Here is a 16,081-nt window from a genome sequence, read left to right as displayed (position 1 = left end):
TCAGGTTCCTGCTGGCCACTCCTGCCCCTGTTCTGGGCATGTGGGAGAACAGTGTCTGGCTCTGTGAGGCACTGCAAGCTCAGGGCAGCAGCACTCCCACTGAGGGTAAGCCAGTGCCTCTCCAAAATCATTCCTCACAGCCAGGCACAGTGTTAACAACCGTGGTGTTAAGACAATACAGGATGTCAAACTGGAATAACTAGTAACATTTATATAACCTTCGACTTCCTTCTTAGCTGCTGTGGGGATGTGCCAAACCCTCCCCACCTCCAAAAACATTTGTGGATTTTTCTCTTGCCTCTGTGTTTCCTCAGGTAAGGGGAGTTTTGAACTATTTCCTTCAGCTTCTTTAAAGCTGTTTCTATTTCATTCTCACCTACATCAGACATCTTTGCAATATTCCTGGGTTGTGGATGTAAGCTGATTTTGTTTTGCCTATACTGAGCTTCTTTAGGTTTATTTCCCCACATCAACTGTGTCTCCAGTTGAGGCAGCAAAGAAGCCAGTTCTCAAAAATTAATTTGCACTGTGGTCCCCATATGCCTGTCTGGAAAGAGAAGAAAAAGTCTTGCTCTTGCTGCCTTTCTTTGTTTCCCTCTAGAGAATACAGGCAGAAATTAGTAGTCTTGGAACTCTTATTTTCTTGGAAAATAGAGGATAAAATTGATGTTAGATCCATTCAGTAGGATTGGAGTAGGATTTAACTTCAGTTTTATAAATCTTCAAAAGAATTTGTGTCATCTTAGGTGGCTGTTTCTTCCTGTGTCTCCAAGGGTTGTTGTATTCCAAAGAGCCACAAAATGTACGGGTTTATCACACAGAGATGGGCAAAACCCAGCATAGAGAGCACTGTACTCAGTAACCACTGGCAGTTCTGTGCTCCCAGCCATTAGCATCTGCTAAAGACCTCAGAGTTGTGTTTTCAGCTAGGTTATCTTGTGATGCATGGACATTTCCCTTTCTTTTTTTCCCCGTGGGGTTCTGCAGCCTCAGCCAGGCTTGGAGGAAGCAGCACTGGTTTTTTCTGCCATGGAATAGGTGGTACTTCTGTCAGGCAATCCATGGCAAAGGGGCCATTGGCTGCTGCACAGGCGTCCTAGACCAAATCCTGGATTGGTCCACATCAGGAGAGGAGACATGCTAGGGGAAATGTACTTTTTTCTGCAAGCATCTCTCAAATTGTAGTTTTTTCTTAGTTGACCTTTTCCTGGGGTACCCTTGGTGAATCATTGCTCCCTGTTTGCTCCCTTTGTTGTTATTTGACCTGCTGTTCCACATGCTAAGTAAACTTGACATGGGATTTCACTTTAGGGCTCTCCTGAATGTGCTGCTCAACTTGAAATGAGCTGAGGACCAGAGAAATTGCTCTGTTCAGCAGCGACAAAGAGCACAAATGATAAAAATGCTGATAATGTTATTTAAATGCCATTGCAATTTTCGAAAGGCATTGGGTTGTTGCTGTTCTTTAGATGCTTTACCCCTTTTCTAAAAAAGTCTGCAGTGACTGTGGGGAGCTGCTTTTTTAGAGAACAAAAAATTTGTATTTTTTAACATGAAATTCCTACACTTGGCCTTTGAACCACTTACTCAGATGCAGACAGTGGAATCTGGCACCAAGGATAATCTCCTGATATGGATATGGGGGGAATGGCAATGAGACAGGAATGCAGTGATAGCTTAATATTTAACTATTTCAGGACTGATACAAGCTACAGTCAAGTACAGAGGAATCTTGTCTAGTTATAAGTATCTAACAAATAGAGCAAACTTCTCAATAAGACGGTGAATTTCTGCTGTCATTGGGATCTGGCTGATAAGCACTAAAAGCCTAAACTTAAAGCATAATACTAGATATCAGCATAGCAAGAACAATCCCCATTATCTGTATTAAAAGACAGTTCAGCAGTTTTCCTTCTTAGCCCTTAGTAGAGTTGAAAAGATTTGAGTTAGGAAATGTTTCTCGTAACAGCTATTAAAAATTTAAAGATTGGATTAAAACTGCATTCTTTCTTTCCTTTCAGTGACTGCGAAGTCCCTAGTGCTGTAAGTGCAGTTTTGTGATCCTTGAAGCTGTTGAAAAAAGGGGAATAATAAAAGCCAGAGACAGAGGGTTTGTTATTCCATGATATCATTAGAGTAGCATTATTTTACAACAGCATTTCTTTTGTCCTCATTGTTCTGGCACCTTTAAAAATTTAAAATCTATATTTAAGCATTTACGATAGGTGCTTTGTTCCTGTTGGTACCCTGGAGTTCAGTCATGAAACCTAAGAGTCTTACAAGTCTCACCCTCAATCAATCTTCCAGCAGGTTTTGTCCCCACATCTGATATGCGAGCTTCTGTACACTCCTTGTTTTAGCTGTGTTTCCCTGAAACTCAGTTGGCACTCTGCACTTCCTGAAGGGATACAAAAGCAGGCAGGTCACTTTGCAGAAAACCTGCAAAGATAAATACCAAGGTGCTTGATTTCAGTAAAACTTAATGAGCCTTGTAACTGCCCAAGAAATGCAAGATTGGACTTCTGAGTGGTGGCATGCTGACACTTGTGTCTCCCCTCATATGTAAATAGTACTGGAGAGGATGGCACAGTCCATGAAAGCACTTCCTGAAATAATTTTTACTGCAGAATTTGAATCTGTAGAGTTTTAAGAAACATATCCTGAGCACTGGGGGTGTCTGAACAGAAGGGTGAAATGTACCTCGCTGTTGCCCCTTCTTTTTAGCCCAGCATATATCAAAATCTTCCCTGGAGGAAAACAGGACTTATTCTTGTTTTCTCAGTCTGACTGACCTCTGGACTACCCTTGCTGTTTAGCTGTTTTCTTCTAGTTGTGTGTGAGATCTCATCACTTGTGGGAATTTTTTGCGAGTGGGATTTAACAGCTTTCAGTCGTAACTATTCAGTGAAAAAATCTTTGTTCTTTTTTATTGTTGATTTTAGTGAATGGGAAACTCAGTCATGATTACTGTGTGGAGTGGAATTGTACTTACAGTGCAAAACCATTTTTTTCTGTAAACCAGAGAACGACATTATTAATGGTAATAACAATTACTAGTAACATGAAGTTGCACCCCATGTTTTGGTTTTGTAACACCAAAACAGCAATTATTCAGTTTATTGCAAACAAGCTGATATATGTACATGTACTTTCTTATACTCTCAATCTAAGCAATTAGCAAGTAAATAAAAAAAAAGCTCTATTGTTTTCCCAAAGGTTAAAAAATCCGAATAGAAATCACTCTTATTCAATATTTAATAATCACAGCTGTTTAATATTTCCCCACAGATTTGTGCATCTGTTAAGAAGTTAGCTTGTGAACTTTGAGAATATGGAAGTGTTGATGTATTGGCTCACTCAAAGCTTATAAAACTCTCCCAAGTAAAAGAAGCCAAGTTTCTATTTAACAAGCTTTATCAAACCATTGAAGTTAAGTGAAAAGCACACTGATACACTATAAAATACACAGAAAGGGCTTGGAAAGCTTGCAGAAAATAGTTGTACCAAATACTTTCTCTCACGATCACCACTCAACATCTTGGTTGTCGTGGCAAAAAGAAGTGTGCATGTGGGTCATATGCAGAGTCCTGCATCTCTTATGGAAACTCTTGTTTCAAATTGAGCGTGCATTCCTGTAATTAGGTCCAAGCACTGAAGTGACTGTATTAAAGCATTGCACACATTCTTCCAGAAGTTCATGAAGTGTTTGGAAAGGATTCTCAGGGAATTTTTTAAAAAAGTACTTCTGCAGAGCTTTAATTACAGGTAGATGTATCAACTTGAATTTGGAGAATTCTTGTATGTGTGCACAGATGTAACTCAGGTTTGTAGAAAACATTAGTGCGTTAGAAATGGTGCTTGAAGGAGTAAACTGAAGTAGTTTACAAGATAAGTTCCTAATATTTTTTGCAGTATTTCCCATAAACAAAGACTATGACAGATGGGAAGAGGGTGCACAGGACATTAAAACTGTGACCCCTGAGTATCCTACAAACCTTAGGGCATAGTAGAGGATTCCCTTCATGCTCTTTGCCACAGTGCTTATTTAGAACCTTACAATTACCTGCCTGTGAACCTGTGGTCTGAGCCTTTGGTGCTTGCTGTGCTGTGCTCAGCACTCCTGAAGCAAACTTCTGACTTGTTCTCCATGGCACAGAAAACAAAGTGTCTTCTTCCCTTGGCACAGTCTGAGGTGAGGAAAGGCAAGGTGGTGCTCCCTGGGTGTGCAGCATAGATATGCTTGTTCAACTGCCCCACCTACGTAATTCAGGGTGAATTCAGGTTTATATGCCTGGATATAATTTTTTTGTGTAGATGAACTGCAAGACAATTGTTGGCCTAGGTGGTGTGGACTGTGCACATTTGTAAGGTTCCTTTCTTGTTAAATCTCAAAGTTTTTAATAATGTAAGCAAAATAGCCCAGGTGAAATGAAGCAGTGAAAATGCTATTTATGGTCAAGGTATCTTTAAAAACTAACAGTCCTCTAATACCCAAGTCAGCCTGAAGTCTGAAGCTATTTTGAGCATTAATATCTTAGACAGCAAATAGACTTAATCTAAAATCTGCAAAGGATTAAAAAGAAAACAAAAGAGGGAACACATAATGATTTAAATAATGACTTATATTTAGGGGTTCATTGGTTTCCTACAAATTGTAAGCTTTTTAACTACTTGTTTTTGTTGTATAAAATTTTTATTTAAGACCTCTATCCTAGAATAGTATTTTAAAAATACATTAAAGTTTTCTTATTTTGTCCTAATTTCAACTTTTTTTTCTTCTCTGTCCTCTGTCTTTAAAGGAGCTCTTGCAGCTGTGCTATTTTCATGTTGACCTAATGCAAAAGAAGTTTCTTCTTAACCTTTGATTTGATTTTCTGAAAACAATAATCCTTTCAGTTATCTTCATATTTCTCATTCTCACTCGTTCTATAGAGACATTAATAGTTATTTTAGCACTGCAAATGGAAAATATGTTAAGTTTTTAATAGATAAGACCCTTACAAATATCTAGGTGTCAGAGGTGCCTATGAAATCTGAGGACATGTCTGAAGCACATTACTACTGTTATGAATGATGCATTAGACATGGCTCTAAAAGGAATTTTACAAGACAGCTCTATTCAGCTATCCACAGGCAAGAAATCTATGTGAAACTTACACAGACTGGCACAGCGTCTTCAGAAATACGTGGAAATCTTTGTAGCCACCTGACTTTGGCAGCCGTCACTCCCACAAAGACCTCATAAATTTCAGGTTGTCCTGGATGCTGAATGTTTAATAACCTCTGGGCTTTTTAATCACCAAGAGCTGTTCCTTCTCCTTGCAGCTGCGAGCAGCAGCTGAAGGGCAGGCTGTGCTGCAAAGCAAAAAGTATAATTACAGTTGAATTCCAGCTTCCACTAGAGCTCCTCCTTCTCAACTCCCAGTACAATCCTGATAATTGTTTTGGGAGCTCTAATCCTTTGCAGATAGATGGATGTACCTTCAGCTGTATTTCAAAGGTTAAGTGCACATGGGGCCTCTTCCAAGTGCTGCTGCCTCCTGGCGAGGTTCTGCTATAAACGTCTGTGGAAGGATTGAGTGAGGACTTTCATGTGGCTTTATTGAGAAACCACTATCTCTGAAAATGCATTTGGAGAGGAATAGTGTGCTTCAAGGTTAAAGCTTTCCCCCTGGTTAAAAAGGAGCTTTCATTCAAAGGGCCTTTAGGAGATTTAGAATCCCCTTTTACAGTGCTTAGGTAAATGTTACTACACAAATCATAAATCACGTAGGCATAAAGTTTATGAGTCTTCATGTTGAATGTAATTAAATATATTGAAATCTCCAGGAAAAGCACAATGCTCAGAGCTGCTCTGCTGGTTTTAGTTAGAGATAAAACTAGTTAGTGACCTACTTCCTTATCTCGTTCATTTCTTCTCACAGTTCCACGCCAGCCTGGAGTGAGCAATAATCTGTTTGAAATACTTGAAATTGAAAGAGGGATTACAGCTGATGAATTTGAAGCAAACGATGACTCAGGTAAAGACCATGTCTCCTATTCAGGACCTAGGGTTTAGGAGTTTTTGAGATTTCTTGGGGGTTTATCAGTTTTTTAGGACTCCTACCTCTTATGCCTTTTTTAACTATTCTTTATAAAACCATGTAAAACCAATCCTTTGCCTGTGTGAACCTTAACACTTTTATTGCCTAAAATATTTAGCACAAAAATAGCATGAATTGTTAATAATACAAGGGTCCTTTTTATTGTTTTAGTATTTTTGCAGATTCTTTTCCTAGGGCTTCTTCTTCTACATTTAATTTTCATACTTGCTAGTGTCAGCCACACAGGAAATTGAAAACCAAAACAGTCTGAATCACTTCTGGGTTTTTCTGTGACCTCATGCTCTGCTCTGCCAGGTGTGCTGGTGCATAGCTGTGATTTTGACAGTGGACTCTGTGGATGGATCAAGGACAAAGATGATGACTTGCACTGGGAACCAGTGAGAGATGCATCAGGTAAGTGATCTGTGTACAGTCACATCCTGCAGTTGAAGAACCTCCCAGGCTTGAGGCTGATGACCGTTCCTGCATGGGGACAAATTACATGGCTTCTCTTCCCTTAAATTCCAGGATATATTTCACACTGATGCCTCTTCTGTGTATAGCAAGCAAAATTGAGGATTCCCAATGTGAAAGAGCAATTGAAAATTTACACTTTATCACAGCTGACATCTTTAAAATAGGAATGTCTCTGAAGAAGTAGTAAAAGTTTGCAGCAGTAAAGTAGTAAAAGTAGTCAGCAGAAGTTTGTCTTAAAGGAATCTGAAAAAAATGTGGACTAGAGAACAACTTTTATTTATGGTAAAGCAAAGCTTATTTTTCAAACTACCGTGTATACATAATTATTTCCCTGTCGCTGGCAAAATTATAGAAAGTACTGGAAATAGTCTTTGTTTTGCTGCCAGGTACAATGTTCTAGTTTAACCTCTCAGATTGCTGTAGCGTGGAGTAGAATTCAATAAAATCAATCTGTATATAGGAAAAATGGAAGTAACTGGAAGGCAGACAAGTTAAATGCTGGAACACAGAACTTCCGAAAATGGGATTATTTGGGATGATAAAAAGCGACATTACACCAAACATTTGAGGGGAGTGTGTAGTAGCTACTTGCTGGGTGGGAGACTGGTGTCAGCACCAGGAGCACCCATTCCCTGTCTCCCACCTCTGCAGTCCCAGGAGGTGGGGTGTATTTTGTCCCCTGTTGGTTGTGGTGTGGCACTGAGAGGTTGCTGCCCTGGCCTGCCTGCCCTTCCCCCAGCAGTGCCTGCCCCACAGTGCTGGGAATTAGACACACATCCCTGGCTCCCAGTAATGATGGGATTACTGCATCCCCAAGGAGCAGCCTTTGAAGTGCACAAAGCTCACATTATGTGAGGGATGGCAGCCTGGGGAAGGAAAGAACCTCTCTGAGGCGGGACAGTGGTGCAGGTTAAGATGAGGGAGGGTGAGGGCACTGAGAGCCATTTTCCTCATGCACCACCCTGTCAGAGCTGCCTGGCCTTGATGGCCAGGGGCCGTCATTTGGCACTGCAGCAGGTGACCTGGCACCTTTTCCAGGCTGTTTGGCTGGCTCAGTGGAAGTGCTGTCTTCACTGCCCGGGCAGTGGTCCCCCCACGCAGGCTACTCTAGTGCCTCAGGAGCTCCTTGTGACACTTGGAAAGCCTTGGGAATGAATGGGAGAGCAGAGTTCATTTTTCCTGCAGGTGAGAAAACAGGCCACTGTCTCCTGCCTGCAGGGTGGCACTTAAAAAAAAATACTACACATAATTCATACCTTTTTTGAAGTAACAGATTTAAAAGTCCGTTTTTTCTAAGTTAGTCACTCAAAGCATATTCATTCTGTACTCAAAAATTAGTACATTAAATTAGTATGTAAAATTAGTATGTTAATACATACGAAATTCCAGAACTATGATTTTTTTTAAGAACTATGACTTTTAACTGGCTGTTCTTTGTCACACTTTTTCCCTGCATTGCTTCCCAGTAGTCAGGGACAAGCTCAGTTTTTTATTTCATGTGTATGTTCTGCTGCTGTTGACATAACCTGTTAAAACTAGTCCCTTGAACTCACCCACCCACTTACCCCTCCAGTCTGGAATACCTTGTGGGAAGGATTTGTTTTCACAGTGTGTTCCTGAGTGCTTGCTTTCACCTTGCAAAGTTTGTTATGTATTGGTTTATCAGACTCTGCATTTTGAAAGGTGCTGTGCTGAAGCATTATAAGCTTATCTTGCATGCAGAAAATGCTGATTTGAGGGGATCTTTTCCTGCAGGGGCTTGCCTACAGATATGTTTGCTTTGTGCTTACCAAAATCTGTTTCCTATTGATTGGATTCTGCCACAGTAACTATCTGAAAACGATGCACTTAATAAGCCAGTACTTTCATAGTAATTATATCTTCAGCAAACAGGTACAGTTATTTAAATTCTATTATGCTTATTTTAGCAATTTGTGACCTTCCTGCAAAAGCAGTGCATTTAAAAAAATGAAAAAAAAAACCAAAAACAAAACCTAAAAGCAAACAAAAAAAAACCCCAAAACACAACCTCCCTGAGAAAATACCCACCAAAAGGCTTTAACAGATCCTTGGACAAATAGATCCCACTTCATGGCTAGATGCTGTTCTAGGGGCCCAGACAGCAGCATAATACTTTGCTTTGTTAAACCTCATTCAGACCAAAGAACTTAAAAACTTATATAGAAGTTGTGAATTGAAGACAAAGTTGGCTTTCCTTTTAAGTGTATGACAAGCCCTGGTGCATTGTAATTAAATCTTACAGCTTTGAGGGAAATCATTGTTACTTGCAAAGAGAAGCTTTCAAAAAATAAAGCTCTGTTTGAATAGTAGCAGTGAGACAATTAAAAATATTTTTCTATCCTGTTTAACTGTATGCCAACAATACTAAAACCCCCCAGTATTTCTAAATCTTTTGTTCAAACTAAGGAGCCTAAAAATGCCACTTTCTTAATTAACTTAAGGTAGAGGTGCCATTTTTTAATTCAAAAAAGACGTAAAATCTGATCACATAAAGAAAAAATATTCTTAGATTCAGTGTAAGATAGGGGTTTGGGTTTTTTTTTTTTTTCTTTTTTTTTTTACACTTTTTTCTCTTTGGTAATTTCAGATTTTAAAGGTTTTTCACTCACCTTGTAAAAGCTTTAATGAAAAGTACAAATATCTCAAATAGGTCTGGGTTTTCTCCAAGATGTGAGATCTCATTTAGGGTAGTTCTGAGTGTTGGTGCCTTTTTTCTTTTTAGGTTTAATGGATATTGCCATACCTGAGATCCTTAGCTTCTCATATTCTGCGTGTTTTCTGGAAGGCACCTTTACTTCATACATGATAAGAGATAATAATAGGGTTTTAAACTGAGTATGTATGTTCACTGACAACTTCCTTCTGTTAGAATTTGGGGTTAACAGCCATGTTGAAATCATTAGTGCTTCTTGTTTTCTCTATCTAATCCAGATTAAGAGTTTAAATTAAAGTTAAATAAAAGAGGCTATCAAGGTTGCAAATGGTTGTACCTTGAGACTTACCTTGTTAACTCAGTTCCCAAACAAAAGGAAAGGGAAAGAGCCATAGTTTAGTTTATCATTTATTCTGGTCTCTGTTATCTACCCAACTGCAAAACATTGCAGCTTGAAAGGTGCATTAATTTGCACAGTGAGTTTAAAATCATACAGTGACCATTTCGTCAGAAAAGACGAAATACACAAGGATTTAGTTTTTGAGAGGGGTATTGTTTACTTTGTCAAAAAAAAAAAAGATGGGCAACACCCAAGCTGGTAGTAATGTATACAAAAGAGCAGCTCTGTAACTCTTACCCTGTAAGAGGGAGATGCACTAATCATGGTTCTGTACACCTTATTTCACACTCCCTGGACCTTGTGGACCCCTTTATTTATTCTCAATAACTCTTGTGCATTTGGCCCTGCAGCCTAGTAGTGTCAAAAAAACTAAAGAACCCCCCCCAGCTAACTGCTTTTTCCACTGCAGGGGGGCAGTACCTTACCATCTCCGATCCCAAGGGCAAAGAAGGGAGAGTAGCACACCTTATCCTGCCATTGGGTCACATGTCTCAGGCTGGAGATTTGTGCCTGTCCTTCAGGCATAAGGTGCCCGGGCTGCATTCTGGTGCCCTCCAAGTCTTTGTAAGGAAAAACGGTGCTCAAGGCCCAGCTGTTTGGGGAAGAAATGGTGGCCATGGCTGGAGACACACAGACATAACTTTACGAGGACTAGGTATCAAGAGTGTAAGTACTGATGATTGTGTTGCTTTTGGGGGTTTTGCATGAAAAGCTGAAGATACTTCAATGGTGCAGCACTGCAGTGTTCATCTTCTGGGTTCAGTTTCACTCTGTTTTACTAGTTTAATCTCTGCCAGTGGAATCACAATACAGATGATTGTTCATTTTATTGCATTTATTTTGCATTTTTTAAAATTAGTTTTATGCACAAAAAAGAAATCCCAGCTACAGAAACAGACTCATAGTACAGGCTGCTATTGTATCATTTCCTGAGCTACCTGGTACAGCCCATTTTAAGGGAATCACCACGTAGGAAAGAACAGCCTCATGGATAGAGATATACACTGTAAAGACTTTTATAAAAAAAAGCCTCTATCAAGATGCATCATGAATAATTCTTTGAATAGTACAGTGACATGAAACAGGAAGAATCATCCCCTGTGGATTAGTAACTGGCTAAACCAGGGCAAAGGTACTGAAAATAAGTAATTTTTGGTAAAACAGGGAGATTACATGCGCAATCACATGTAGTTTTATGTCCATTAGCATCCCTGCAGCTGATCAGGCTAAGGAGGTGAATGATGACCTAAAAATGCCTGTAACACAAAATGGTTTAGTGCAAGCAAAAGAGGCTGCCTAAAGTGCCATGGAGAATCTTCCAATACCTAGAAATTCTAGAAACATTGTGTGATTAACTGGTATCAAAAGCTCAGTGTTATTCTTCAACCTGTGAAAGTAGTTTTTATTTCAGATCTGAAGAAGTGGCTTGGGTATTTCAGGGCCTGTTTGACTTAAATGCCAGGTGCTCTGAAAAGCTCACACATCCTAATGTTCATGATGGGAGCAGGCTACAAGACACACATAGTGTCTAGCTCTAAAATGAATATTAAGGCTGTAATTAGTGAAGATAATTTTCTACAACGTTTACCTCAGCACCAGTAGCAAAGACACCTGACTTTGTTAGCTGTAAATGAATGTCAGGCTGAGAATGAGGACATTTGCAACAGGTGAACAATATATCTGCTATATTCTTAGCTTTTTTTTTCCTAAATTTATCACTTCTGTCAGTGTCCTTTTGCGTGTCCCGTGCCTCTCCTGACCCCCTGGCAGTAGCTGTCAGCATGGGCAGCCATCCATCACACCACTGACAGGAGCTGTCTCATGCTACACTTGAGCTTGGGATCTTTTCCAGCCACCATGGACAGCTGGGGTTGCTGACCTGAATCACTGGGCCACTTACCCAAAGATCAGGGAGTGAGGGCAAACTCTTAAGTAAGTAGGGAAGGCCTCTGCCAATGAGAAATCAGGAAGAAATGTGGAAGTTTTATTTTCTAGCTAATTAAAACCCAAAAACAACTAAATGGTAGTGATTTTTGAGGGACCTACTGGAAACCTGAGGAGAATTTGAATGAAGACCAGAATCCTTCATCACACTTTTTAATGAATTATCTCTGTGTGATTATTTTTTTTTAATCCCCCACTCAAATTGTTCTATTTCTCTTTCCAGGTTATTTTCAGAGGTGAGAAAGGGAAAGGAAGAACTGGGGATATTGGACTAGATGATGTGGTCTTGAGGAGAGGACGTTGCTCTGAAGAGTATTAGCCAAGACAATGAGACCACCAGTTATCTCCTCTTCACCTTCATGCAATTCCTACCAAACCTTGAAACAGAACTGCATGGAAAGAAGAAAAAGTGGGAGAGCAACAACTTCTTAGTAGTCTGCTAAGTGCAATCTCTTGGAAATTTCACTTAAATACATGGGGATCACCTCCCAGGATGGAGGAAATCCAGTCTCAGGCTGGTTCTTTCTATTAATCCTTACCCCTAAATCATATTTGGTATGCAATTACTTTGTCCCCTTTTAAGTCTGGTGAGTGCTCACAGAAGGAACACTTGTGAAAAAGGGAGAATTAGTTAAAAATGCTGGTAAAAGAAAGCACCATCTCAAAGCTTCAGTGTTAGCTGACAGCCATTATCATGCCATAGTGCTGTCCTTCATTGATTAATTTGTGTGACATTGGATTGGTGACAGTCTGGGCCCTGAACTTTGAAGAAAGGGACCTTTGAAGGTTTTTCATATATGAAATAGCATTTATTTTGCTCTTGCATCTGTAGTAACCAAAACAGCTATAGAGAGTAGTCATTGCAACCTGTAATACTGCTACTGCTGTATATGTATATGGTTAACATATTTATGTTTTTAGTATTTACAGGCTGTAGTTGCAGGGGAATTGGCAGCTGTACTTTCTTTCTGTACAAGACAGGAGTTCAGCATCTTCTTCAATACTGCTGGTCATGCCAAATTATGAAAGTCAGTTAATGGTGCTCATTGAAAAATGCTGGTGCAGTTTTTCATCTTGTAACGTCCTGAAGGCAAAAGACCAAACACTCACCTGATGGAAACTGGCATCCGAAAATGCTGTACAAGTTTGCATCAAGCTCACAAGCAAGCCCTAAAGGGCTCTCAGTCCTGCAAGAAACTCCTGGTTCAGCTGAAAACTGAGCAGCCCGGAGAAGATTACTTGGCTGTTGTAAGGTTGAGCCCATTGACACTGCCAGGAGTGATCCCTTCCCACAGGTGGCACGAGGAAAATGGGCAGCTGCATTAACACTGTACAAACAATTCAGACCGTGAAATGCCTCGAGGGGTCTTTGTCAAACATTTATACTCCACCCAACCTTCTGTATATAATAAGCATTTTATTCTTTAGAACTAGAACAACTATTACTTCTAGTGGGAACTAAGTATTTATCAAAACTTTGGACTAATTTTATACTTATCTATCATGTGTGTGCTGTGCATTTTGCCCGGGAATTCTTCTGTTTGGTTTTAAGTGGGGATAATCATGGCTGCTAGCAACTCTAACATTGTAATTGTAGCAATCACTGCTAGCAACTCTAAAAGTAATTGTAACAGTTAAGAAAATTACCAGAGATTGGTAAAATGTTGTTAGTGGTACAGCTTAAAAAAAAAACAACAAGTACATGTGTGTATATATATATATATATATATATACACAAGTTCTTTTGAATACTTAAATATATTGTAAAATATCAGCTACATGGCATGTTCAGTCTTGTGCAAAGTTCACAGACAAATTTGCAAGATCATTAGAGGTCATATTCCAAATCCCTCTTCCCGACAAAGTACCAGGCTGAAAATATTTTTCCTATTTATCCAGCAGGACAAAACATGGTGTGTAGCGCAGAAATGTATCTGATCAAACAGAAAATTTCCTGCAAAACTGTGTCAGCAAACATTTTGAAAAGGAAAAAAGCAATGTGTTTGTAAACATTAAATTTTAAACTATTTTACTTCAAATATGAGTATGATCTTTTTCTTGTATGTTATTTTGTGATATGTCAGTAATGTCTGTGAATAGTTAAATACCTTGTCCTTATTTTAAAGTAATCAGTAAAAAAGACTGTTACTTGCTACTAATTGGGAATCTTGTTTTCATTTCTAGATTGAAAGTCACCATTTTCTTTGCAAAATGACAATCCCAGAGTGAAATAGTTCTAATTACCAGTTTTAAAAATCAAAATACATTTCACTATAATATGAAGTGAACACTATATTTATTATTTAGAAGGAAGAATGACAGTTTTCAACCTAACTTTAAGACAAGTCTCACAGGTAATTTAAGAGCTTCTGCACTATTAGATGTCTGTTTTACAAGAAGGACCAGCTGCCATAGTTCCTCACTCTGATTCAACTGGCACAAACTGCTGGTAGATGCCAAGGAATATAAGATTAACATATTTTAGTCTGGTTCATCATATTACTACAGTTTTCTGAAATTGAGATTCCTCAGTTAAAATGGAACCCCTGTCGATGCAAGACTGTCAAGAGTTTTTTGCCCATTTTATAAATGGTCTCTAGAACCCAGAATCTGAAATAATTCAGAAGGTAGACAGCAATAAGTACTCAGGTGACAGAGGAGGATTCAGGTCTCTGTTTTATCAATGTATTTCATTACTACAATAAAACACGGACTTGTAAACAGCTGCAGGTCAAGACAGGAGCTCAGCAGTAGTTTTGAGCTCTGGGGGAGCTGCTGTGTTTCTAGGTCACTCACCTCCAAAGCTGTGCTGTGACTCTGTGTTGCCTTTTCTCCATTTTTCAAATAGACAGGTGAGGTCACTCAGGAGTGTTCAGTTGTAAGGATCCTTCTCCAGTTCTTGCTCTCCAGGTGTTTTTCAGGCAGCTCCCTCCAGTCAAACTCCTCAGCCAAAACTGCCCTTTCCATATGAGCCTCAAGAAAGGCATGCAGATATGGCCTGAGGTCTTCCTATGGAGTAGATTATAGTTTTGGATTTAGTAAATAGGTAATAGAAATTCCTGCTTAGAAACTTAAGCAAGCAGAAGAAATGACACTAAATTACATGAAAATATTTATCAAATGTTTAACCTCTTGCCAGTTTATAATTGAATGTTCTTAAAAGACATGTTCAACTCTTTTTCCCCAAGGAGATTGAAAATAAGATTCTTTATAAATGACAGGTACTGGGACCAGTGGCAGTGTGCATTTATGAATTAGCTGATATCAAAATCGGTAGAGTGGAAGGGACCAAGACAAGATTTTTGGTTCTAAATTCCATTCTATACAATGCCCTCATCTCTCATCAGAGCCATGTCACTAGATCACTAGTGAGTGCTTTTAGTGAAGCCAATTCATTCTGAAGAAAATCTTCCCTAGGTTTCCTTCAATAGATCATCTGAGACTTGGAGGTCAACATTGGTTTTACCATAGGTGGAGATCCCAGTAATTGCCCTCATAAGACTCAGATAGTCATAAGAAGACAACCTGGAAAGAACATTTATGACAACAGCCTCCATCATCCTGATCTGTTCTGCTGGAGAAAAGCTGCCACAGTAGCAGCTGCCTTTAACCCATGTGCCAGGTGTCTCTCTATGTACACCCCAGTAGAAGTTATTTCTCCTTACTAATGAAGCACAGTATTTATCAGAAAGACAGCCTGATCCAAAGTCTCTTGATTTTAGTAATGTGTTGTGACACTCACCTTGAAAGTTGTTCAATCTGCCTTTAAAAATTTGCAACAAGAAACTATAGCTGCCTTAAAAATTTGAATTGTGAATGTTAGACATACAGAGTTATTAATTAGCAAGTGAGGTCCAGTTAAATATGATGCAAATTTTTGTTTTTATCTATACACACTCAAATTATTGATGTTTTCCTGATGTTTAAAATGCTACCTGCTGTTTTATCCTGACATCCTGTAGTCACACAGCATTTTATGACTTCAGATTTTCCACATCAATTTAAAACAAGAAGTTGAACAATGCATTGGTGTAAACCTGCAGCTTGAGAAAGAAATGCAAAACTTTTTAGTGGTAGGTTTCACTAATGATTTGAAAGAACACTGCATTAACTTCCAAAGCTTGAGGAGATTCCTTTGTCAGACCCACTGCATAAGCAGACCTAGCGATACATGAGGAAATGCATTTGGAATGTGTGCAATGCTCCATTTATTTAAAATGCCAACAGATCAAAGACCGGCAGGCAGCATAAAGACAAGTTTTCAACAGTACAGACTGAACCACCTCTATATTTCAGAAACCAATCCCACATAATTTTTCAGGATTGTAAATCCTGAAATTAATCCAATCACATTCTAGGGGCTCTGCTCTTACCAATTCTCCTTGTGCATTTGTTTGACCTCTTCCAGACCTGTATTCAGTGGTTGAGCAAGGAAGCCAAGATCCATCTGGCACACAAGGTAAGGATGCTTCTCTCCATGACACAGCCACATCCTGCTTTCCA

General features: G+C 39.2%; 1 protein-coding gene across 6 annotated transcripts in view; it reads left to right on the top strand.

The window, feature by feature from the left end:
- Positions 1–13,737, top strand: part of NPNT (nephronectin) — a 49,129-nt gene extending 35,392 nt beyond the window's left edge. For 4 of the 6 annotated variants that reach the window (XM_063422253.1, XM_063422254.1, XM_063422251.1 and 1 more), the window contains 4 exons: positions 5,925–6,020; positions 6,399–6,497; positions 10,044–10,300; positions 11,802–13,737. In XM_063422253.1, coding sequence (XP_063278323.1) covers positions 5,925–6,020; positions 6,399–6,497; positions 10,044–10,300; positions 11,802–11,897 — 548 coding nt within the window. In that variant the 3' untranslated portion in view covers positions 11,898–13,737. Of the gene's footprint in view, positions 1–5,924; positions 6,021–6,398; positions 6,498–9,303; positions 10,008–10,043; positions 10,301–11,801 lie in introns of those variants that run through there. The other 2 variants (XM_063422257.1, XM_063422255.1) reach the window with 2 other exon arrangements.
- The last annotated feature ends 2,344 nt before the right edge of the window (positions 13,738–16,081 follow it).

The sequence above is a fragment of the Prinia subflava genome, chromosome Z (genome assembly GCF_021018805.1).
Source record: "Prinia subflava isolate CZ2003 ecotype Zambia chromosome Z, Cam_Psub_1.2, whole genome shotgun sequence".
Classification (NCBI taxonomy): Eukaryota; Metazoa; Chordata; class Aves; order Passeriformes; family Cisticolidae; genus Prinia; species Prinia subflava.
Note: the sequence above shows the minus strand (reverse complement) of the source record. Positions and strands in the feature narration are given on the sequence as shown.